The 27,309-nt window shown below is 34.0% G+C and overlaps 1 protein-coding gene across 1 annotated transcript; it reads left to right on the forward strand.

The window, feature by feature from the left end:
- vipas39 (VPS33B interacting protein, apical-basolateral polarity regulator, spe-39 homolog) lies at positions 1-24,762 on the forward strand. The gene is made up of 19 exons (XM_056481757.1): positions 1-60; positions 369-461; positions 4,601-4,703; positions 4,801-4,932; positions 5,013-5,051; positions 5,132-5,196; positions 6,299-6,355; positions 8,033-8,125; positions 8,255-8,288; positions 8,453-8,555; positions 8,713-8,740; positions 11,155-11,228; positions 11,316-11,391; positions 17,614-17,736; positions 19,890-19,931; positions 20,380-20,556; positions 20,634-20,723; positions 24,073-24,177; positions 24,382-24,762. Exons 2-19 carry the CDS (start codon positions 369-371, stop codon positions 24,400-24,402), a joined length of 1,455 nt encoding a protein of 484 aa, XP_056337732.1. The 5' UTR covers positions 1-60; the 3' UTR covers positions 24,403-24,762.
- The last annotated feature ends 2,547 nt before the right edge of the window (positions 24,763-27,309 follow it).

Here is a 27,309-nt window from a genome sequence, read left to right on the forward strand (position 1 = left end):
GGAAGTAGTAGTTAACAAATCTGACGTTTCATGGGTTGGTTTTTCACTAATATTTAGAAGGTAAGCCTCTGTATCGAGATTATAAAACTATAGCGATACTTTTGTTTTATAATCATCCAAACAGCAGCATTATATTAACGGGCATGAAAGAATGCTTTTATCAGATTAATGTTACATTAGCGAATCATGAAATGTCAGTTTCTGATGACAGCAGCGTATATGGATAATAAATAAAGAGTCAGCTGAATGAAGTGACATGTTTATCAGCGTCGGTTATCAGCTGATAGTTTAGACACATCTGTGAATAAACAGTGAGTGTGTGTTGATGCATTGAGACGTGCAGCTAGCTAAATTCAGTGTGTTTTCAGATGACACGAGCCAAACCTGAGGATGATGAGTACTGGAACAGCTCCAAATTCAAAGCCTTCACCTTCGATGATGAGGACGATGAGTTTTCACGGGTGAGTTCAGCGTCTTTCTGTGGAGCTCTGAAGGAGTTTTTCCACAGTAATATGACAGTGGAGAATGACTGGACTGTATGGCTCAGTCACACCTAAATGCTTATTGAATATTATAAAGACAACAAAAGCTTTTCGAAAGTATTTTGCTAGCTATTGAGCTGAGCTACACACTACTGGACGGGGTTGACAGGTCTGTGTAGCAAACCAGCCCAAAGGCCAATTAAAAATAGCCCAAAACAAGCCTGAGGACGAATACGACACTCCCATAGCTAAAATGCTCTCTGTTTTGACTTATACACACTTTTTTAGCATTAAAATCACTAGTTGTAATCTTAATTGTTTTGTTTTCACAAAGCAGCTCCCTCACGTAAGATTCATGATTAAACACCTTAATAAAAATAAAAAAATAAAATAAAATTTAAAATTCAGTTGGAAAACAGTAGTAACAATTTTATGTGGACAATAATCATTTTGCAGATCCAGTATTTACTAGTATTAGCTACTAATATTAGCAGTTGGTGTAATAAATAAAAAGACTAATGTTTTCAAATTGGCCAACATGACAAGAAAATTAAAAAAAAAAAATATATATATATATATATATATATATATATATATATATATATAAAAAGTGCTCAGCATATACAAGTACACCCCTCACAAATCTCTCTTTTAAATTCATATTTTTAATAGGAAGCTATACAATAGTATATTTGTGCATGTACATTAGATTTGTCAGTACTGAAGACAAATCTGGAGCTTATCTAACAAAATAACTTATAATAACGGTCCAAGCTAGTACACCCAAATTTACCTGTTATAGAAAAATTAAAAAGAGGAAAAATAAAAAAAACTAACTAAATTTTTTTTAAATTAAGTTGAAATTTTTGCTTGAATTTATTTGTATTAACTTTCAATTTCTCAATATGTTTGGTGACTAAATATTATTTTAATAAATATATCAGTTTAATAAATCTGTTTTGTTTAAACGCACCAAAATACATTGTCTTTGTTCACTGAGAAATTTCTAAATGGGATGTGCTCATTTATGCTGAGCACTGTATGTATGTATGTGTGTGTGTGCATATATATATATATATATATATATATATATATATATATATATATATATATATTAGTTCTAATAGATTAAGAAATGAAGAAATGTGATAATATTTGATGATAATATTTGTGGAACCAACATCACTACTTGTTATACACTTTTATACACGTATACACTTATTTAACAACACACTTTACATGCCAATTTGCACATAACAGCTGCACATATAACGCTGTATATAGTAATAAACACGTACATACACTTGTCAATTGTATATTTGCACTCACTACTTACTTCTATTTTTTTTTTTAATATATTTATTTTCTGTTTTTTGTCCTGTCTCTGTCATTCTGTTGCACTGTAGAAGCTCTGTCACGAAAACAAATTCCTCGTATGTGTGAACATACCTGGCAATAAAGCTCTTTCTGATTCTGATTCTGAAATAGTTAATTTGCTATAGATCGTATATTTTTTCCATAAAGTAACAAAGAATAAAGTTAATAGAGCACTTAAAGTGGTTTGTTATCTGTATTATTAACAATGGTATTTTTTTATTATTAGAGATTTTAAAAAGAATTAAAAAAAGAATAAACATTATGCAGTACAATTTAATGTAGTTCACTCAGTTTTAAACAAGTGGATTTTGTTTATATCTTCATATGGTGGCTTGAAACTCAATGCTGTAACATTGCAGAGACTCAACCTGTTAAGTTAAATAAAGCTGTATTATTTCCAACATATACTCGTTCATTGCTTGTTTCATTAATATAAAGCTACGGGCTATGACTTGATTGATTATGTTACGCAGGGAGTTGTATCTATTTCTCTTGTACAAACTCACAAAGCATTAATTAATGCGTTAAAGCGTTAATTAATTAATTAACAGCTTATTTGTGCATTAACGGCTGTCATGTTCAAATAAATGTTTATTATTCAAAGCAGAGTAAGTCACTTTTCATTTTTTTAAAGAGCTGTTTCTCCAGCAAATGCAGTTCTGTAATGGCACACAATCACAAATCTTCCACTAGATGGTGCCGTTTATTGTGAATATTGTGTAAAATATTAAGTTTTATATATTTTGAAAATCCAGAGAATCTATTAATCTGTGAATTAGAATTTTCTGTGACTGTTTTTATTATGTAACAGATACATTTTCAAAATTCAATATCATTTTTTAAAAGCTGCTAGAAATAGTTAAATAAAAATATATTGAATTATTAATTCATTGATTCATTTTCCTTCAGCTTAGTCCCTTTATTAATCAGGGGTCACCACAGCAGAATGAACCACCAACTTATCAAGCATATGTTTTACACAACCGATGCCCTTCCAGCTGCAACCCAGTACTGGGAAACATCCAAATACACTCATTCACATACATACACTACGGTCAATTTAGTTTATTCAATTCATCTCTAGCACATGTCTTTGGACTGTGGGGGAAACCGGAGCACCGAGAGGAAACCCACTCCAACATGCAAACTCCACACAAAATGCCAACTGACCCAGCTGGGACTCTTAACCAGTGACCTTCTTGCTGTGAGGCGACAGTGCTAACTACAGAGCCACCATGTCACCTGTATTGAATTAAGTAAGAATGTAATAAATTCTGCTGTCTTCATTAGTTGACGCAATCGAATTTTTTACAATCTAAAACAGCATCTTTGGATATCTTTTCTGCTAGAGATACTGTTTTCCTAAAAAAAATAAATAAATAAAGTAAATACAAATTTTTACACACAACTTAGGAACAGTATTACAGAATATTTTTGCGGTTTTAAAAACTTGACTTTTTAAACCGCGGTATACCTTGAAAATGGTTATCGTCCCATGCCTAATCTGGAATGGCAGGCCTTCTCTGATGATATCAGTTTGATGGATTTGGTGAAGGTACACAAAATAAGAAGAAACAAAAACCCAATATTCCTCCTGCTTAATATTCAGTTTCAGTTGGAAATATCTCAACACACCGAAATAAAAGCTTTCACACTTTCAAACTTTCACACAGACTTCCAATGCAACATTGTTGAGGAAAACCTTCCTTGAATAATTCAAAATAAGCCTGTTTTGAACATACTGAATAATAATAATAATAATAATATTAATAATAATAATGATACTGTATAATCTTAGGTCAGACAGAAAAAAACACTGTAAATACAATAATATAATAAAAAATAATAATAAATAAAATTGATGCATATAGATATACATAACATGCCATAAAAATCAGGCACTGTTACATTTCACCAAACAAGGACAACAGAATTATACAGTAAATAAGTATATTAATAATAAGGTCAAATATCACACATACACAAAAACATACATACGCAAGATGATATATATATATATATATATATATATATATATATATATATATATATATATATATATATATATATATATATATATATATATAGATAGATAGATAGATAGATAGATAGATAGATAGATAGGTAGATATATATATATATATATATATATATATATATATATATATATATATATATATATATATATATATATATAGATACATAAATGATATAGATGATATATGTATAGATACATAAATAGATAACACATGATAATACAAGCTAATACTTGAAAATAATAATAATTTAAAAACATATGGCAGCATAGTGGCTCAATGATTAACCCTGTCGCCTCACAGCCAGAAGGTCGCTGGTTCGAGTCCCGGCTGGGCCAGTTGGCATTTCTGTGTGGAGTTTGCATGTTCTCCCGTGTTAACGTAGGTTTCCCCCACAGTCTAAAGACATGCATTATAAGTGAATTGGGTAAGCTAAATTGTACGTAGTGTATGGGTGTTTCCTAGTACTGGATTGCAGCTGGAAAGGCATCCGCTGCGTAAAACATGCGGGAATAGTTGGTGGTTCAGTCCATTATGGTCAACCTCTGAAAAATAGACTAAGCTGAAGGAAATGAATGAATAAAACACAATAACGTGTTTATATAATATTTATTATTACTTTTCCTCTGATATTTGCAAATGCTTTAGCACTGGCGTTTGGCCCTCACAGTGATTTAGATATTTTGTGATGTTTTTATCTCACAGTTGAAAGAGTCCAAACGGGCCGTAAACAGCATCCTGGTGGATGATGATGATGATGATGAAGACGATGTTGAGAGAGTGAGCTGGAGCGGTGAACCTGTGGGAAGTACGCAGTCCTTTGTCTGGTCTTACCGTCTTCAATGTTTGTGCTTCACTCACAGGAGGATCATCACTTTCTGTTTGTTTGTGTGTTTATTTTCAAGGCATCTCTTGGTCAGTGAAGGAAACTGCCTCCAGTATCCGCTCTGGGAGTGAGCAGAACTTCCCCAAAATCGATACCGCCCCTTCACTGTCCAAACAGGGCTCTGGATACTCTCTAAGCTCCCTGTTTAAAGGTACTGTATTGAGCTTAAATCTTTAAATTCGGTCATTATGGATTCAACAATCTGATCCTGTTTACTGTATATTCTCTCAGCCAAGAGCAAGCCTACTGCTTTCCAGTCCTTCTCTGAATGTAAGTTATTTAGGAGGATTTATGTTTATTTTTTATGTGTGTGAGTTCTATTAAAGTGTGTGCTGTTCACTGTTTTTTAGCTTTTAACGAAACATCTGCTAGAACATACGCACCAGAGCTGAGGAAGCCCAAGTCAGATGGAAAGGTAATGTACATGTTGATGTTTGGGGTTAGTACGATTTCCAGATGTTTTTGAAATAAATGTTTTGGATCAAACCACAGCAAACATTAATCTGAAATTATTATAGATTAAACTGTTTACTGTATAAATAACTGTTTACATTTACAAAGTTTGTCATTTTTGTGTTATGTATTTTAAAAGCTGAATTTCCAGCATCATTACTCAAGTATTCCAGTTTTATTGTTTTTTTATAACATCATAAAAATTTATATATATATATATATATATATATATATATATATATATATATATATATATATATATATATATATATATATATATATATATATATATATTATCTTGATTTTATTGTCACTTTCCATCATAAAATATTCACATCAAAAACAAAAATTAGATTTCAAGCATTATATTTTCTGAGCGGAAATAATAAAGTCTATTATACATTTATGCAATGATTTATACAGAAAACATTGTGTAATAAAAGTTTATTTACCAAAAATTTTTTTAAATAGAGTATTTTAATATTTAAATATATATTTTAGAATCGCAGTGCTGAAAATATTTATGAATTGTCATCTTACACCTGATACTTTGCCATTATTCTTTCATCCACTTTGTGGTACCCGTTTGTCAGCAAAGCGATGTTAATGTTTTTAAATAAAATACAGTTTAGTATGATCACTTGTATATGTTTTAAATAAATTTAAATAAGTACAGGTCAGAATCAGTATTTAAAATGTTTATTTCAGTAATTTGTGTATAAATATAGCTTTTATATTTCATATATATATATATATATATATATTATTTTACATAATATAAATATAATTATGAATGACAACTTAATTTTACTCATATTTTCACAGTTTATTTTCACAGAAAGTATTTAAAACCTGAAAATAGACAAATTACTTATATTTAATATGCTTGCTATTTATTGAAATTCATTTTAATAAATTTTATGTGGACACTGTAATGGGACATCTCATGCTCGGATCATTTATTTCTTCAAAACAACAACAAAATCTTGACCATAAAATTTTGAACAGCCGTGCATAATTGGCTAAACAAAGTTTCTAACATTCATATTTTGTATTTCACTCAGGATTTTGTCAGTGACCTGAGTCCAGAGGAAACCATCAGAAGAATGCAGAAAGGACGGGTAGGGGGCAGCAAAGAGCTGCAAGTTATATACATTCCACTACAACAGGGGTGTCCAAACTCGGTCCTGGAGGGCCAGTGTACTGCATAGTTTAGCTCCGACTTCCTTCAACACACCTGCCTGGAAGTTTCTAGTATAACTAAACAGCTTGATTAGCTGGTTGAAGCACGTTTAATTGGGGTTAGAAATAAAATATGCAGGACTCCGGCCCTCCAGGACCAGTTCCAGTTTGGACACCCCTGCACTACAAAGCCAATTTAAATGTGCAACGTCTGTTATACAGTATATGTCCATTCATTATTTTCCATTTCCAGAACATATTTTTATGATCACAGAAAATCAAGGTGTGTTCACACTTGTAGCTCTCTCGTCTCGATTTTTTTTGGACAAAAATTAAAATATTATGAGAATATTTAGTCCTGTTAAAAACAGTATATGTATCCCTATATCCTCAGTGCTGGACTCAACATGCTCAATTATATATGATGAATATACAGTATGAGTAGATATGATGATACTTGTATTAGATGAGTGTGAACATTGTGAAAAACCATGTCAAAAACCATGCCAGTCACCATGAATTAAATTCCTCAAACACATAAACAAAAATCTGCAGCAAAGAGCTTGTTTTTGGAAAGCAAAAACAAATATGCTTGAGGATTCTGTCTTTTTATGGTCTTGTTGTGTGATATTGTGTCCTGTTTTTAGTTTGTTTAGGCATATTTGATATATTTCAGTTGAACTGCACCAGAGTTTGTTTTGGAACTGGACAGAGATCCACATTTTTGGCATCCTCTGTCATTCTACAGATACTGTGTTCCACATTTTTGGTATCCTCTGCAGGGTTCAACGCTAAGGATTTTTTCTACTGGCCCGATTGCACCAGCGGTTCAGATTTTTATTTGCCCTGCCAATATTTTCACTGGCCCCACCAAAAAAAAGTAAAAGTTAATAGCTATTTCTTAGCCACGTGTTTTAAATAAGGTGTCGAAAATGTGTTTAAATTTAGAATTTAAATATTAAAAAAATGTGAATAAATGTATAATGAGCAAATCGTCGCGTTGTACCCACGTAAACGTCTGCTTCCAAGACATTCTTTTAGCCTCATAATTTGATGTCGCCGTCACTTCACTGTACTGCTTTTTAAAAAAAGACATGCTCACAACATCCAGTCAGATAAGAGGAACTGAAAGCAGTATGATGTTTATGACATCACAGAGAAGGTAGCATTTAAAGGCTTAAAACCACAAACTTTTTCTAGATTCTAAGACTGCATTCATACACAATTGACAAATAGTCACAGGCAAATTTATTTCTTGTTACAAGGCAGTACAGATTGGACCAATAACAATTCTGTCTACTGTCCCGAGCGCCTTGCACACTGGCCCCGGGCCATCGGGCAGTCCTTATTGTTGAGCCCTGCTCTGTCATAACCACCATTTGTTTGGTGTGCACTAGGGTTTGATGGCAGTATTTACACTTACTGTATTCAAATGAAGTACACTAAAAAAAAGCAATCACCGTTTATTTTAATCAAACAACTGTGAACACACCCTTAGTATTTTAGAAACTTCGAACACACCATGTTTTTTTATATTGCTTTTAAAAAGCATGCATTTCCTCACAACACAATACATTTGAAATATCTGACAATAGAAGTAAATGGTTGTTTTTCAGGCATTCTCTTTGGAAAAGTTCCGCTCTCTGCAGGACAAGCTTCTGCTGCTGGATGAAGCCGTTTCTGTTTATGACGGCAATGTCATCACTGCTGTGAGCTGCCCATCACACTCAATTACCCTATATGGAAAAACTGCTCTGGCTTTACAATGACTCATATTACTAGGAACATCGTGCTTTTATGTTGCTTAATCACTGATTATGTACATTTTCCTCCTGCAGGTCTTGATATATTTAAAAAAGTCATTAAGTAAAGGTAAGATCTTTTGTGATCATTTGTTATGATTTTTTTTGTCTTCATGTCTTATTTTTTGGGTCAAAAGATGTGGATTAAATTAAAATAAATAATTTTAATAATATTTCTTAATAGTAATATTTGTATTTTATATTATTTTTATATTATTTTCGGCATTGTTGCAGAAATCCTCTTTCGAGAGTTAATGCCAAGAGACGTGGCTTTACGTCATTACATCCACTATTTGAAAGAGATGGGAGAGCAAAAGCTATTGGTGGAGTTACTGAAGTGAGTTCACTGTTTATATCTATATATATATAACTTCCCCTCTTTGCCTATGATCATTTAACACATCTCTCCATACAGTATATTTGCATTGGCTCTTTGATTTGAACAGTTTATTTGACTAACTGCCTTTATCGCTTTGGTCACATGACTATTTTAGGGCTCTTGGCAGGACAGAAGACATGGCGGTAGGTACTAACTGCACAATCATAAAACACCTGTTATTATACTCACAACTCATACACAGATGACTCCATGATCAAAATATCTGTCTAAGCTTGGGAGAGCCCAGTGTTAACTAATAGAAATACGAAAACTTCCTCTTTCATGTTTGCACATCTGTTGCTCTGCCATTTTTCCCATGTGAATGTTTAGCATTTTTTTAATCTAGATAGAAACTTTTATTATATATGTATATGTGCTAAACGTATTACATGTAACTATGTAAGATGATGTCAGACTAGGGCTGATAATATAATAATAATAATAGCATAACAATAAAACTTAAAAAGCATAAATGAACTAGAAATCAAAATATGCTGTTAATTTCTTGCCTTCAGTCAATCCATGATGTACAGTAGGCGACTTTTTGTTATTATTATTTTTTATTTTTATTTTTTGGTCACTTTAACATTATGGGCCCTATCATACACCCGGCACAAATAAGGCGCAAGACATGTTTGGTGTGATTTGTTACTATTTTTTAGACCAGCGCAACAGTAATTTTCATGTTTTGCACCATGTTATATTAATAGCAAATCCATGCAATTTAAATAAATTCTATTTTATTGAATTCTTTAATGCTATTTTTTTTATTCCATGCTATTTAAATAAATAAATAAAATGTATTTATTTCTTTTTTGGTCGCTTTAACATGTAACATTTAACACCCAGCGCAATAAGACGCAAGACGTGTTTGGCGTGATTTGTTGCTACTTTCAGACCAGCACAACCCTAATTTTCACATTTTGCGTCACATTATTTAAATAGCAAATCCACTAAGTGGACTCATGGGTGTGCTGGTTTAAAAAGGAGGTGTGTTAAGGAGCATTGTTGGCGCGTTGCTATTTTGAGGAACTGAAATAGAGCTGGTCTAAAGTCCAGCGCAGAAAACGTTAGTCAGCACCTATGCTGGTCCAAACGCTTAGACATTGCTTAATACACAGAGGATGTACAGCAATACTCTATGTACGCAATGTCTTTACATATGAAAAAAATGTAAGGATTAAAATGTTTCAAAAATTATTATTTTCTACATAAATATAAAAACCACCACCTCAGTATATTGCTGTTGTTGTTGTTGTTGTTGTTGTTGTTTTTAATATTATTATTATTATATGCATATTTATTTTTGTTTTAATAAAAACAAGTTTAGATTTGTCCATCTGTTGGGTTTTTTAGACGGATGCATCACCATATGGGGCAATACGAAAAATGTTTGGATATAACTCAGTTGTTTGACCTCACTTCGTTATTATTGTTCATGTATTTGTTTGCTGGAAATTAGAACTGAATTTAGAAATAGTTTTGAAACAAATCTTTACGCTTAACAAACGAAATTAAAAATGTAGGCTAATGGATGTCTACCGGAGTGCGTACAAATTGTTTCCTTATCCACGAAAGTAAAGGAGTAAAGTAAAAAGTAAAATAAAGAGAAAGTAAAGATGCCGAATGGAGAAGGCTCGTTCTTTATCCTCGCGTTGCAGATCATCTGTATAACTGTTTTCTTGGTAGTGAAGCGTTCAGTTTTTCAACTTACAAATGCCACATGGCCTGACGCAACTGACTCTTAAACGAAATGTGAGATGAAACTCTGATTGGTTTAATGCACATTATGCTCAAAACACACCAATAGCATATTAACAGAATAAGCACAACCCTGTTAGACCATGCACCACGGCGCAAACTGTATTTTTCCGTCCTTAAAATAGCAAAAGTGGATTCAGACATGCCCTTGATCATTTTGCGTCATGTGCTTATGATAAAAATAGAGTCCTAAAAGTGAGTTTGTCCACCTAAGTGTTATTTTGCATTGGAAAAACGTGAAGGCTGTTCTAAAAAAAATCAAATGTGAGCAGTTTTCCAAATGTCAAAGCATTTTAAAAAAGCAGAGCGCTCTGCACTGAGCGTTAAACACACGACTTCAGCACGGCTATGCAACTGGCATGACGCTTCCATTCACAACAACAATAAAAAGCAATTTTGCATTGTGCAAAAATGCTTTGGTGGACTCCCCAAAAAGAAGGTTTTTAGCTGAAAGCGTGGTCACTGAAATCACTTAACACCAAAAACTTAAATGTTCTGAGAATGTGTAAATTATTTTTTTTTTCATGTGTGTATGCATGTAAACCATCATTGTCATCAAGGGTTAATGAAATTTGGTGATCTTTTATTTATTTAAGCTTTATAGAAGTGAAAACAGGAAGAAAATGCCTACATATAATTACCACATTTCTGCCTGTCTCATTAAAATCATTAAAATACATAAAGTTAAGAGAGGAAGTTAAACATGATTTTTATTTTAGTTTTTTCTCAGTAGTTTGAGTGTTGTTCCTGTTTTAATAGCACATGTATTCAACTGTCTTCTGTCGTCCGTAAACAGTTGATGCAATATAAAGAGCACTTGAATATTAAGGATGAAGGCAGAAGAAGAGACTTTCTCAAAAGTTGCCTCAGGTACAGAAATCTTTCAGCAAAGTTCAGAAGCATCTTCTGCTGGTTTTTCTTTTTAATGATTCATGTGAAATTACTGTTTGTTCTCAGCCTTCCTTTTTCTCAAGACGATTCCACTCATGTTCAAGACCACTATACCCTCCTTGAAAGGCAAATAATCATTGAGGTGAGTCCAATCGCCATCAAAAATCTAAACACTGCAGAAATGCAAAGACAGTCCGGTTGAATTACTTTGCCATATTGCTTGTTGCACTTTCTCCCGTGCAGAGCAAATCCTGCCTTCAGGAGCCAGGAGCCAATTGCTAACTTGTCATGATATGTTCTGAGATGGTTCACACTACAATTTTTAACACTATTTGTGCACAAGACATAACATTTGTGGGATAGTTCATATCAGATTTTGATGCCGAGTTAAAATAAATAATTGAATTGGCAGTTGTTGCAAATATGATTATAATAATAGTGCTATTAGTCATTAACACTATGAAATACTGTGCTCAGAATAAATGAGTACACCCCCTTTTGAAAATGATTTTATTTTTATCCATTTCTCAGTGAATATAACCAATCATTTTTGGTGCATTTAAACAAAATAAAGAGTTATGAGATTGGTCACCGAACACCTTTAGTTATAGAAAGATGATATATTTAAATTCAAACAAGTTGTTGCAAAAAAAGACGACTACAAGATTTTAACTACTTTTAGTATTTTTTATGGTTCTCTATATATATTTTCTGTTTATTAAAATTGTATTTTTTATTTTCCCATAATAAATAACATTAATTTGGTTGTGATTACATTTTAAACTTGACTGTGATAAGTATTTTTTCATACACTCTGCGCAATAAGGCGCAAGACGTGTTTGGTACGATTTGTTGCTATTTTCAGACCAGCACACCTTTAATTTTCACAATTTGCGCAAAGTCGCTTAAATAGCAAGTCAATTTGCGCTACTTTGTGGACTCATGCGTGTGCCAAGGCGGTTGACCAAGTAAAAGCTGGTTATTATTATTTGTTGTTATTATTGTTTATTTATTATTAATTGTTATTATTGTTTATTATTCATTTATTCATTTTCTTTTCGACTTAGTTCCTTTATTAATCCGGAGTCGCCACAGAGGACTGAACCACCAACTTATCAGCATGTTTTTACGCAGCGGATGCCCTTCCAGGCCCTTCCAACCCATCTATGGGAACATCATTTATTATATGCATATTTATATTTGTTTTAATAAAAACAAGTTTAGATTCGTCCACCTGTCGAGTTTTGGAGACGTAACATATGAGTCACCATATGGGCATAAGAATAGGATGTGTGTTTGGATATAACTCCGTTTTTTGGCTACACTTCGTTATTATTTATTCAATTTATTATTATTGTTCATTTATTAGTTTGCTGGAAATTAGAACTGAATTTAGAAATAGTTTTGAAACAAATTTTTGCGCTTGACAAACAAAATTAAATATGTAGGCTAATAGATGTCTTCGGTGGAGTGTGTACGACACCGTTTCCTTACTCCATGAAAGTGAAGGAGTAAAGTAAAGAGTAAAAGTAAAGTGAAAGTAAAGAGACCGAATGGAGGAGACTTGTTCTTTATCCTCATGCTGCAGATGCTCTGTTTAATTGTTTTTCTCGCTAGTGAAGCGTTCAGCTTTTCCACTTACAAAGTCCACCATGCAAATAGAAAATGTGCCATGGTGCAACGCAACTGACTCTTAAAGGGAATGGGAGATGAGACTCTGATTAGTTTATTCTCAAAACACACCTATAACTCATTAAGAGAATAAGCTCAACCCTGTTAGACCACGCACCACTGCGCAAACTGTATTTTTCTGTTGTTTCTAGATTGTTAAAATAGAGACCTTAGCAAGCTCTCTAATAGTATTTAAATAAAGTTTTTCAATTTCTTTCATGTATACAAACATTATTTAGCAATTTAATAATTTGTTTAGAAACTTCCACAGACATGATTCCGCTGTGAATGATGTCTTGTGGTCAGATGCTAAATTAATTCAGCACGTGCTGAATTATTATTTAAAAAGTGAGGATGTGTGCATGCATGTACAATACAATTTGAAAAGTAATATTTAGTGGATGAATTAGCTATTTGAGAGACCTGCTGTAGCTTTGTTTACCAAAGTAGTTTAATTGGATTTAAATTGTAAACTTTATAAAAGTGTTATTTTTATTGTACTGTAAGCTCCTGTACTCAAAATATTAGTTTATTGCATAAATTCACAGCTAATTTACAATATTCTGTGCAGAAATAGCCAAAAATAAAAAGTCTGCAGAGTCTGTCTGGCCTAATTTTTGGTTTGGAGACATTATGGCTGCATTTACTCTGCATGCTTCAAATAACTCAATTCAGATAGATCGGATATGTAAGTGTAAGCAGAATTTTTTTTTTTACTCAAATCAGATTCAGGCCTTGTTCATATGTGGAAATTTATCTGATATGAATCTGTTCCCCTCATGTCTGCAGTGTAAGCAGGTAGATTGGATTTACACTTGTCAATACGAGTCATGCATCATTAAAAATCATAGAGAATGACGTCAGACTGATGCTTTCATTGCAGAACAGACTTCAGCAGAGTCCCAAATCTTAAACCTCATACACGAGGACTAAAAAGCTTTTTTGTTGTCATGTAACACAAGTATTTAAGCATGTTAACGAGAGAGAGAGTGTGTGCAACATCCATCACGTAACCAATATAAAGTAATATAAAACTGTTCCATACATCACGTGCATAAATCAAGCCATGAACATTAAGATGTCTACTGGTTTTAAAAAAACCTAGATTTAAAACAAAAAAGACTAAATGAGAACCTTTCTGTCATAAACTATAGTAAAATCCAAAATAATAAAAAAAAATTTACCCCTGTGAACACATTAAATACACAAATTGAGAAAAGAGTGTTCTTTAATTATCAGCGGACAGTCAGCGCCTGCTCTGTTTTTTCCTGGTCATTGTGCCTTTGCCGTGTGAAGTGTAAATGCAGACAATCAGATATGAGTTACTTTTAAAAGATGATTAAATAATCGGATTCAGTCACAAAATCAGGATTGACCATCAAGATCTGCAGTGTAAATGCAGCTTATGTTTTTTCAGAAAGCTGATTTACATCGTCTTTGTGCATGAAAAGATGCTTTATAATAATTCAGTGTTTAAACATATTATTTAAACAGTTATTTTTTGACTAAACATATACCTGTAGAAACAACAGAAAGTAGCATATAGAGCGATGTTTCCGAACCCTGTTCCTGGTGGCGCACCAACAGTACATATTTTGCATGTCACCCTTATCTGACCCATTAACCTCAAGTTTCTAATGTTCTGATATGAGGATTCTGGTGTGTTAAAGCCTTAAGGAACAGGGTTGGAAAACACTGGTATAGAGTACTGTAATATGCAATTGTATAATAACTATGTATTACAACCACTACCACTCGTAATTGGTATCACATACATAACGACTGACCCTGTTTTAAATGCTGCTTTATGAAAAAATGACTTGAAAACACTGACTTTTATTTGTCTGAGGATATTAAAGAAGGATGCCAGAAAAGTGCGCTAGTGTCATAGAATTGGTACGAAGGTTTCTGCTGCGGGTAGAGAAGTATTTCCTCTTAAGCACAGCACACTTCCTCTTTCCTGCGGGTGGGTGCTTGATGGCTGATGGGTCTTTCTGTGCAGGGGGAAGTCAGAGGGATGGGCTTTTCTCAAATTGGGTTACAGGGCAGATGTTTCCTCAGATTATGAAACACCTGAAAAGCGTGCTTTATTATGAACAACTTATAGCACATATGCACATGTGAGATTCACTTTCTATCAGTCAGGTGTTTAAGATGCAAATAGTTTTGTTTGCAAAATATTTTAAATGATTTTCTGACATGCATTTTCTGTTTCTGATACCCTGTTTCTGCTGTGATTCAGGGCAAAAAAATGAATTGTATTCATGAGCTAAGAACTGTGTGTTTGTATACAGTTGAAGTCAGAATTGTTGGCCCTCCTGTTAATTCTTTTATATTTTTTCTCCATTTTCCGTTTAGCAAAAAGAAAAAAAAAATTCAACACATTTCTAAACATAATTAATATCAATTTCTAATAACTGATTTATTTTATCTTTACCATGATGACAGTACATAATATTTTACTTGATATTTTTCAAAATACATTTTTTTAGCTTAAAGTGACATTTAAAGGCCTAAATAGGTTTAGGCAAGTCATTGTATAATGATGGTTTGTTCTGTAGACAATCAAAAAAATATTGCTAAAAATAGTTCTAAAAAAATTAAAATAGCTTTTATTCCAGCCAAAGTAAATCAAATGACTTTCTCTAGAAAAAAAATATAGGAAATACTCAGAAAGAATGTTTGCTCTGTTAAACATCATTTGTGAAATATTTGAAAAAGAAGAATTAAACATAGGAGGGCTAATAATTCTGAATTCAACTGTATATACGCTCACTGGCCACTTTATTAGGTACCCTTACTAGTACCAGGTTGGACCCCCTTTTGCATTCAGAACTGCCTTAATCCTTTTTGGCAGAGATTCAACAAAGTACTGGAAATATTCCTCAGAGATTTTGGTCTATATTGACATGATAGCATCACGCAGTTGCTGCTGATTAGTCGGCTGCACATCCATGATGCGAATCTCCTGGGTCCCCAACATCTCAAAGGTGCTCTATTGTATTGAGTTCTGGTGACTGTGGAGACCATTTGAGTACAGTGAACTCATTGTCATGTTCAAGAAACCAGTCTGAGATGATTCACGCTGAGATGACGCGTTATCCTGCTTTAAGTAGTCATCAGAAGATGGGTACACTGTGATCATAAAGGGACAGACCTGGTCAGCAGCAATACTCACGTAGGCTGTGGCATTGACACAATGCTGGTTGGTACTAATAGGCCCAGAGTGTGCCAAAAAAAATATCCCCCACACCATTACACCACCAGCAGCAGCCTGAACCGTTGATACAAGGCAGGATGAATCCATGCTTTCATGTTGTTGACACCAAATTCTGACCCTACCATCTGAATGTTGCAGTAGAAATCGAGACTCATCAGACCAGGGAACATTTTTCAATCTTCTATTGTATAAAATTTTGGTGAGCCTGTGCGAATTGTAGCCTCCGTTTCCTGTTCTTGGCTGACAGGAGTGGCACCCAGTGTGGTCTGCTGCTGTAGCCCATCCGCCTCAATCTTGGACAAGTTGTGCATTCAGAGATGCTCTTCTGCAGACCTCTGTAGTAGCGAGTGGTTATTTGAGTTACAGAACCATTTTCTCTTTTTCGAACCATTCTCTGTAAACCCTAGAGATGGTTGTATGTGAAAATCCCAGTAGATCAGCAGTTTCTGAAATACTCAGAACAGCCCGTCTGGGACCAACAACCATGCCACGTTCAAGGTCACTTAAATCACCTTTTTTCCCCATTCTGATGTTCGGTTAGAACTGTAGCAGATTGTCTTGACCATGTCTACATGCCTAAATGCATTCAGTTGCTACCATGTGATTGGCTGATTAGAAATTTGCGTTAACGAGCAATTGGACAGGTGTACCTAATAAAGTGGCCGTGAGTGTACATGCATACACTCATACATACAATTCTTAGCTCAATAAAAACATATAAATTATAATAAATTATTATTTTTTTTTTTGTAAGAATTATTATAAATTTGGTTCTGTAGTAGTATATGTATAATTCTGTACTGCAATTATGTAGGTTCTGTAGAATTTTAGTAAGAATGAGTAACTATGTTTTTCTATTTACAGCATTTACAGGTTTTCGTGTTTTAAAAATGTAAATCAATTTTAGGCCTTCATTTGCTGTGTTTTATGTCTTAAATAGTTTGAAATATTTTAATTGTTCAATGTTCATTTAAGGCTAAATATAATTCTCTTTGAAATGATCCTGTAGTGCTTTCTAATTTTTGTTCAGTACTATGTTCAGTTTGAACAAACTAATTTACTTTCCAAGTAAACTTGTAACCCTGCATTTCTTTATCTTGATTTGTCATAAAAGTCTAAAATGTTATTCATAATGGTCTTAAAAGGCTTTCATTTTTAGTTGCTGTAACCTGCATAGACTAATATGTAATGTACAATATTGTGTGGGTAAACAGATTTGTAATGTCAAAGTTGACATATTAAACTCTGCATGAAAGCTAGATTTTTGTTAGTGGGACACAGTGCAGGGACATTCACACTTCCTGTGTGAGTAGGTTTTTTTTTTTTCTTATCTGTTAATATGAGACGACGGATGTGTGAAGAAGCCCTAAATACATGAGAAAATGCATCCCAGAAGAGAATATTGTTGCTGAGGGTTTATCACAGCAGGTGCCATTGAAATTCATTTGATGTGTTATCTGTGTTTTTTTTCAGGCTAGTGACAAGAAGGCAGATACAGACATCTTTAAAAAGTTCCCCAGAAAAGCGTCCATCCTTAATATGCCAATCATCACCACGCTGTATTACTCCTGCTTCTACCATTACGGAGAGCCAGAGGTACAAGCATGATTCACTACTATGTTATGATGATGGATTATTTGCTGAATATATTACATTATATGTAGTAATAATGTAGTAATGCAATAAAATCTTACACTATAAGTAAGTAAACCACAATGAACTGAATCTTTCAGAATCCTTCAGAAATCATTTCTTTATGATTTAGTGTTTAAAAAGCATTTAATTTATAATAATTAACAATTAATATAATAAATATTTAATTAATACATTTCATTTAATTAATATTTTTTGTGGAATCACTCCAATATGTCACTATTTACAGTGTTTTCTATGGAGTACTATACTTTATGTGAGGGTATTTACCCCCAAATCAGTTGAACACTGTAGGAAATACAACAGTTTGCATATGTGCCTCCCACTTGTTAAGGGACCAAAAGTAATTGGACAGAATAATAATCATAAATCAACCTTTCACTTTTTAATACTTGGTTGCAAATTATTTGCCGTCAAATACAGCCTAAAGTCTGGAACGCATAGACCTCACCAGATGCTGGGTTTCATTCCTGGTGGTGCTCTGCCAGGCCTTTACAGCAACTGTCTTCAGCAAGTGAAATGCATGCTCAATCGGATTCAGATCAGGTGATTGACTTGGCCATTGCATAACATTCCACTTTTTTCCCTTCAGAAACTATTTGGTTGCTTTTGCAGTATGCTTTGGGTCATTCTCCATCTGCACTGTGAGCTCTGAAGCATTTGGCTTAATATGAGCAGAAAATATTGCCTGAAACACTTCAGAATTCTTCCTGCTGATTTTGTCAGCTGTCACATCATCAATAAATACAAGAGAACCAGTTGAATTGACAGCCATACATGCCCACACCATGACAACACTACCACCATGCTCCACTGCTTAGGATCATGAGCAGTTCCTTTCCCTCTCCATACTCTTCTCTTCCCATCACTCTGGTACAAGTTAATCTTGATCTCATCTGTCCATAGGATGTTGTTTCAGAACTGTGAAGGCTTTTTTGAACCTCTAATCTGGCCTTCCTGCTTTTGAGGCTCACCAATGGTTTACATCTTGTGGTGAACCCTCTGTTTTCACTCTGGTGTTGTCTTCTCTTGATTGTTGACTCTGACACATACACCTATCTCCTGGAGAGTGTTCTTGATCTGGCCAGCTGTTGTGAAGGGTGTTTTCTTTACCAAGGAAAGAATTCTTTGGTCATCCACCACAGTTGTTCCCGTGGTCTTTGTGGTCTTCCAAGTTTTTTTGTGTTTCTGATCTCACTTGTGCGTTCTTTCTTTTTAAGAATGTTCCAAACAGTTGTTTTGGCCACGGCTGATGTTTTTGCTATCTCTCTGATGGGTTTGTTTTGTTTTTTTTAACCTAATGATGGCTTGCTTGACTGATAGTGACAGCTCTTTGAATCTCATCTTGAGAGTTGACAGAATCAGATTCCAAATGCAAATAGCACAATTGAATTGAACTCTGGACCTTTTATCTGCTCATTGTAATTGGGATTATGAGGGAATAGCACACACCTGGCCATGAAACAGCTTAGAAGCCAATCGTCCAATTACTTTTGGACCCTTAACAAGTAGGAGGCACATATGCAATATATATATATATATATATATATATATAATTTAAAATTAAAATCATACTTAATATGGTTTGAATTTAGTTACACCATTTACCATGAAATTAGAGTTTTCAAAACTTAAGTAACATTTCAGTAAATTTAAAAAATTCAATGAACTATTTCTATAAATGTATAATCTGAAATCCTAAAAACCTTAATTTTATGAATTAATTATAATTAATTGTCATTATTATTATTATTATTATTATTATCATCATTATTATTTAGTTTGAAACATACTTTATTTTTAAAACAAGTGATATGTGTTTTTTTTACATAATGTTTTCTATAATTCATATAAATTTCATTCTATGATATTTATATATTGTAAAGTGTTAATTAATTTTCCTTTCCCAGTACCGGGTTGCAGCTGGAAGGGTATCCGCTGTATAAAACATAAGCTGGAATAGTTGCCAGTTCATTCCGCTGTGGCCACCCCTGATGAATAAAGGGACAAAGCCGAAGGAAAATGAGTAAATAAATGATTACATTTCCACATATTTCCAGATTTTTAGTCTTTTTCTTGTTTGTTTTCTTCTACAGGGAACTTTTAGCAGCCCTTCGAACATTAGAAAAACCTTCAGGGTAAGAGAAACAGAAATATCTTCCAATCAAACCCCATCAAAAGTCTAAACACACTAACTCTCCTTTTACAACAAATACTGTTACTCTTACTGTGTTTACTATGGAGATGTGGAAACTGTCAAAAATACTGAACAAAAAAAGACCATTGTATATATTTTGCATTCTTTAAAATTGGGTTTCATTCAGTCAACGAATAACCTTAAAATATTCACAAGATCCAAGATGAAGTATATTTTATATTCTTTAAAGTCACCCTTTTCAGCATTATCATAATTACATTTTCTTTATAAGATAATATTAAGATAATATTTCCAGTCATTAGAAACGACTAAATTCAGAAGTGTTAAGTGTCTAAACGTGACAAGTCGTATATCGTGTTAGGAATCGTGTTAGTAACAGCTTTTTTTTAATAAAACATAACGCTGTTCTGTCACGTTTCCTGTGGCAGATTTCAGATAAGCAGTACATTCTCACAGCTCTTGGTGCGAGAGCGAAGTTGAAATCGTGGTTTGACGTGGATAGTCTGTTTAACACCAAGAACTGGCTGGGCTACACCAAGAAAAGATCTCCCATCGCCTTTCACAGAGTGGTTGACATCCTGCAGAAGAACAGTGCCCCGGTGCAGGTACAGCGCTACTCATGTTCACTGACCTCTCTGTGTATCCCAGCATGCACTGCAGTGTGTTGTGCTGTGATCTGCAGGTGCTGCAGGAGTATGTGAACCTCATCGATGACCCAGACCTCAAGCTCAGTGTGGCGCTCAAATATAAATGCCATGATATCATCATCAATGTGAGTAAATGCTTGAGTAAAAGGCTTTTCTCACTTAGACTTTTCGTTTTGTTTCTAGTCGAGTTATCTAGAAACTTTTAATTCAAGAAACAATTTTTTTGTTTTGTTTTTAGAAATAACAAGTCAAAAATAAGCGAATTTTTTTTTTTTTTTTTTTTTTTTTTTTTTTTTTTTTTTTTTTTTTTCCTTAAAACAAGCCAAAAAATCTGTCAGTGGACTAAGTAAAATGATATTTGAAAATGAAAGCAATAGTATTTTTCTTACCCCATCGGAAGATTATTTTGCTTGTTTTAAGGAAAAACTAGCTTAATTGTGACATAATATTCCTGAAAACAAGACAAATTTTTTACTAGTCTACAAAATAATTACTAAATTAAGAATGTCTAGATATTTGGCCTGGGCACAACTTACAGTCTGAATTTATTTCATAATCAACATTAAATAAAAAAAGATGTTTTATAAACATCTCAATGAAACATTAAGATGTAGGGCTGGGTCTTCTCAAGGAAATATGGCGTGATTTGAAGTAAATCTTCTAAGGCCAGAGAGCGCTCCTGTGGAAAATCACCAACACATAAAGAAACCCAGGAAAACCCCTGGTTATCAGCAGAAAGCAGCATATACTAAATAAAAAACTGATATTTAAATGGATTTTTTTTTAGCATAAGGAAATAAACATTACCATATACAGAACAAACTTCAGAAAAAAAAAAAAAAAAAAGAGTACAAAGGCCGTTTTACAACACACAAACAGTCGGACACAACATAATACAATATCATCCAGAAAGCATAATAGAAAAAAATAGAAATAAATATATTAAAATTTTATAAAATAATATATACTAAAATTAATTAAAATAATAATAATTATAATTTTCAGAGAAATGTGTCGGCTCCAGAACTTAACATATGCCAAACCAATCCCACCTATAATGAGTTACAAGCCAGCATTACTGATATAAAACATAATTGGGTTACAGATTTTAAAATGTTTAATTTGTTTGCCTTACCATATCGCATTTCTTCCATGGGCAACACATAACTTAAGCTCCTAATCCAAGTTTCAAAGACAGGCACAAGATCTGACTTCCAATTTTGTAAAATTATTTTTTTTGCTAATATCATACATAAAAATGTAATATAAATAATTAATATTTATCTCCTATTTCTGAGGTGTCTCCAAAAATGCCCAGTTTTGGCTCTGGTGACAGATCAATCCTGTATACTACAGATATAAAATTAAAAACGTTCTGCCAAAATGAACTAATTTCATGGCATGACTAGAATGAGTAAGTCAGTGTACCTTCATTTAAAGGGATTGTTCACAAAACATTAAGGGCTCTGTTTTAACGATCTAGCAGTAAGGGCTTGTCCGAATCTACTTATGCTATTTTAAGGACAGAAAAATACACTTTGTGCCATGACGCATGGTCTAGCAGGGTTATTCTCTTAATGAGTTATGGGTGTCTTTTGAGCATAACCTGCATTAAACTAATCAGAGTCTCATGTCCCATTCCCTTTAAGGGTCAGTTGGGTTGGGAAATTTGCTATTATTATAAGAAAAAACATCTTCTTCTTCAAAAAAACGCTTTACTAGCGAGAAAATAGTTAAACAGACCATCTGCAGCGCGAGGATAAAGAACGAGCCTCCTCCATTTGACCTCTTTACTTTACTTTACTCCTTTACTTTACTCCTTTACTTTCGTGGATAAGGAAACTGTGTTGTACGCACTCCACTAAAGACATCCATTAGGGGCTGATCACACCGAACAAGATTTTCTGTTCCAAAACACGCGAGGCACACCACACTACCTTTTATTTGACAAGAAATAAAGAACTGCAGTGTACTTTTTATGTCACTAGGCAATGACTGAATCAGCTGAGTAATGTGCCTGAGTGTTGCTGTTGATGGTAATATAAACATTTTATAATATTGTGATATTCAAGATTTGTGAAGTCATACAGCACCGGATAACTCAAAACAGCAACTACAAGTCTCTCCTCCATCTTCAAAAGTCACTGTAGTTGTCTTGATAACACAAACACTGCTGTCACCTTAGGGGAAACCCTGCCTCTGCTCACATTTTATTGCACAATGAAAAAGACGCAACTCAGTTAACAAAACACTCGCGGACGTTAGTAAATCATTTTAAAAAGGTGCCTCTCAGCGCAAAAAAGCACGTTCGGGGTGATCGTTTGTTAAGCACGAAGATTTGTTTCAAAACTATTTCTAAATTCAGTTCTAATTTCCAGAAAATGAATAAATGAACAATAATAATGAAGTGTGGTCAAACAACTGAGTTATACCCAAACACACATCCTATTCTTATGCCCCATATGATGACGCATACGTCTCAAAAACCAGACAGATGGACAAATCTAAATGTGTTTTATAAACAAATATGCACATAATAAAAATTGAAAAAAGGCCCCTTCGACATGAAGGCATGCAGCAAGTGGTTTTTAAATTTATGTAGAAAATTGTAACCCTTTAATTTTTTTTCATTTGTAAAGATATTTGTGTACTGCTGTACATCCCGTGTGTATTAAGCAATGTGCAAGCATTTGGACCTGCATAAGCGCATGACTAACGTGCTCTGCACTGGACTTTAGACCAGCTTTAAGTTGATCAGTGGCGCAGTCTATTTCAGTTCTTCAAAATAACAACGCACCAACAATGCGCCTTAACACACCTCCTTTTTAGACCGGCACATCCCAAAAGTCCACAAAGTGGTGCAAATGGATTTGCTATTTAAACTAAAATTAGGGTTGCGCTGGTCCAAAAATAGCAACAAATCCCACCATACACGTCTTGCGCCTTATTGCGGTGGGTATATAATAGGGCCCTAAGATTTACTCACCATTTACTTCTTTCAAACCTTTCTGAGTTTCCTTCTTTTGTTGAGCAATAAAGATACTGTATTTTGGAAAATGTTAGAAACCTGTAACCATTGAGACCCATGCTGTTTGTTTTTCCTATTATGGAAGTTACAGGTTTTCAGCTTTATTCAGAATATCTTTATTTGTGTTTAACAGAGGAAAGTAACTCATTAGGGTTTGAAATCACTTGATGGAGAGTAAATAGTGAGTAAATTGCCATTTTTAGGTGAACTATCCCTTTAAGAATCCATATCTGTTAAAAAAAACTGAAAAGAAATATAAAAATAATTATTTTTAACTTCACACTAGATTCCACTACTGGTATATTTTACATGTTGTCTATCTAACACCTATCCATGATTTGTGCATGAAATAAACACTGATAGAATCTGTCACTGTTTTAGTTTGTAATTTTCAGTCAATTTTGGTGCATCACTAGTATCCATTTTGTTTTTTTTTGTTCATTCAGACATACAGAGACCTAAAGGATCGACAGCAGCTGATTGTGTACAGAGAAAAGCTAGAGCGAGACTCGCCTGAATACAGGAAGATTCAGGAACTCCTCAACAACGGGGTAAGAGGAAGTGAGCCGCCATCGATGAATCACTGTATGATTCACAGTTTCAAAACACATGGTGTGGGTAGATTTAGGGAAAAAATTATCTTAAGAAATACACCAACAGTAAATTTACAGGGTCAACTGCAGGGTCTTCATTTGTTGCAATGCAGTGTTGTCTTCCTGCGAACTGAAATGTATTCTCTCTCTTTGTCACTTCAGCAAATCAGATGGAAAAACTGACACATGAGTCTTAAACGAGGCAGTGGTTGAGAATTAATGTGTCAAAACTCTCTTAGAGACAATATTACACACTATCAAGCTGCTTAATATGGAGATGTAAATATGGAGATTAAACCTGGACATCCTTCAAGCATTTCAAAGAATCATCAGAGGGAGTCATTCGGGAGTGATTCGTTTGCAAGTGTGATTGAACTGCCAAGTGTCCTTCTGCCAACTCTACAGATGAATATTTATAATGAAACAAGGGAGGCTGTTGGTGGTTACTTTCATGGTTAACGTAATATTCATTTTTGTTTGCCCGTGTGTACGTTATTGAGCATTCCTCACACATTTTTTTTACATTAAATAATATAAAACATTGATGCTGTTTTGTGAAGTTCATACAGGCTTTAAATGTCTGACTGAAGATTTGAATCTTGAGATAAATGTTTCATTGGTGAAGATTTATCAAGGCTGCAGGGTAAACCACACAGTTTCTGTAACTCAGAACCACAAATAGAGCATCACAGCATGAGCTGCCAGGAAGTTCCTCTTCTGAAAAGATTCGGGGACTTTTAATCATTCAGTCACGTTCACAGCTTAAAAGGTTTTCATGTACAGCTAAAAATATATATAATGACCAGTATGGTAGCATGTAAAACCATGAGTGGATTCTTTCATTGCTGGATTGTGCTAAAGACTTTAAGGTTTCCAAATTTCCAAAAACGTATTTTTCATTCATTCATTTTCCATCGGCTTAGTCTTTTATTTATCAGGGATCGCTACAGCGAAATGAACCAACAACTTATCCAGCATATGTTTTACACTGCAGATGCCCTTTCAGCTGCAATTCAGTACTGGGAAACACCCTCACATGCACACACACTCACGATGGCCACCACAGATTTAACACAAATGCCTTGGTTGGTGTGGCAAGACCATGGCTATTTTATGGTTGTCGCCATTTTATGTTCCCTAAATTGTATTTATTTATGTATTGTAAGAAAACCATGGTTATTTTTGATTAAAGGTAGTCAGGCTCGTAGCCAGGGGGGTTCAGGTGGTTTGAAAGACCCCACCCCCCACTGACAAAGGTCCAGAGTTTGTCCCATACATGAGCTCATTTGTCAGATTTTGACTGCTGTGCCATCATAAATTGTGAAAATAACTAGTCAAAAAAGGCTTTAAGACCAAGCGGAATCCTGCGTTGGATGTTGCTTCGGTGTGTCTTCAGCTAGTTTTGGCCAATGCAAACAATTATCTTTTTTGAGTCCAACATCCAGCTGTGCAAGGAAACATACGATCTGACGTAGGCGAAGTCATCTTTGACTACTGACCTACTGTATCGTTGTTAAATAGAGAAAACATTTCAGAAGTAACATTTATTCTAAATCCTGGGCCTCTTATAACCAAAAAATGAGCAATAAAAAGGCATGAAGCACCAAAAATGGCCCATTCATTCATTCATTCATTCATTGTTAATCCGGGATTGCCACAGCGGAATGAACCGCCAACTTATCCAGCACGTTTTTTACGCAGCAGATGCCCTTCCAGCCGCAACCCATCTCTGGGAAACATCCACACACACCGATTCACACTCATACACTACACACAATTTAGCCTACCCAATTCACCTGTACTGCATGTCTTTGGACTGTGAGGGAAACCGGAGCACCCGGAGGAAACCCACGCAAATGCAGGGAGAGCATGCAAACTCCACACAGAAACGCCAACTGACCCAGCCGAGGCTCAAACCAGCGACCTTCTTGCTGTGAGGCTACAGCACTACACTGCGTCACCCTCAAAAATGGTCCATATTAAAGTTAATTTTAATACTAATTACGTTGTTGTTGTTATCTATGAATTTTCAAATTTGCTTTTTTAGAAGAGGCTAGAAAAAATATGATTAAAAAAATTTTTTTTTGTTATTCAAATGGCCAAATTCAATAAAAAAAGTAAAGTTGTGCTAGTTTGCTATTTGCATAATAAATAACAATAGGCTGCAGTTTTTAATTTAAAACTTTAACAGATTCCTATTTTTTGCTAATAATATACGATGTAATAAATTAGCATTTTAAAAAATAAGTTTTTTTTCTGTATTTTTTTATTCTTAATTTTTAGGAAATATTTTTGGTCAATTAAAAAATGTGGTTATGATCACTATTCAACATGTTAATCCAGCAGAAAATAATAAAATGGTGCTTAAAATATCACTAAAATGCATTAATTTAACCTCATAATTAAATATAAAAAGAGGCAAATAACTGAAAAGTCTTACCCCTTTTACCAGGCTGGCTACAGGCTTGGTAGTAGTAGCATTATACACTAGCCACTGGACACAATGTTTACTGAAACTAAAGAAACGGTAGCTTGCGAATTTCGTTTGTGATGTTGCCCATTTATTACACATTTTTAAAAAGTTGTCAGCTTTATTTTTTTAATAATCTTACAAATTAGGATATTAACAAAAATTTCTAATATTATAAAAATTGCTTGTCTTGATGACACAAAATTGCAATGAAATAGCTAAAAATATATAAATGAAATTGTTGCGTAAAAACTACATCTACTATAGCTGTAATTGCCTGTGTAAATCTGAGGTGCACTAGAGAGATGAAGACACACTGACAACAGCCTAATTATAGTTCACTAGAAATGATACTTGTTTCTTGTTTGGGTTTTTGAATTCGAACAGTTGTTTGTTTTATTGGTGTACAGTATTTTGTAACTTTTTTAAATGGTGACTGATTAATAAATACTCCTGGCCCGTAGCCAGGGGGGTTCAGGTGGTTCGGGGTTCAGGAGTTTGGACACCTCTGCAGTACATAGTTTGTGAACTTGTTTTTTTTTTTTTTATTTGTGAATTTATTGCTTAACATGCCGTTTATTTTTCAAAAATGCTGGGCCCCATACCTGGAATTGCTTAGG

This window comes from Danio aesculapii, chromosome 20, assembly GCF_903798145.1.
Source record: "Danio aesculapii chromosome 20, fDanAes4.1, whole genome shotgun sequence".
Lineage (NCBI taxonomy): Eukaryota > Metazoa > Chordata > Actinopteri > Cypriniformes > Danionidae > Danio > Danio aesculapii.

Bases quoted from the DNA above. Each gene is read 5' to 3' on its own strand.
- vipas39 (XM_056481757.1), top strand. From the start codon at position 369: ATGACACGAGCCAAACCTGAGGATGATGAGTACTGGAACAGCTCCAAA. The intron at 4,704-4,800 runs GTACGCAGTCCT...TTTATTTTCAAG, and splicing joins GAGCGGTGAACCTGTGGGAA to GCATCTCTTGGTCAGTGAAG. The intron at 20,724-24,072 runs GTGAGTAAATGC...TTGTTCATTCAG, and splicing joins GCCATGATATCATCATCAAT to ACATACAGAGACCTAAAGGA.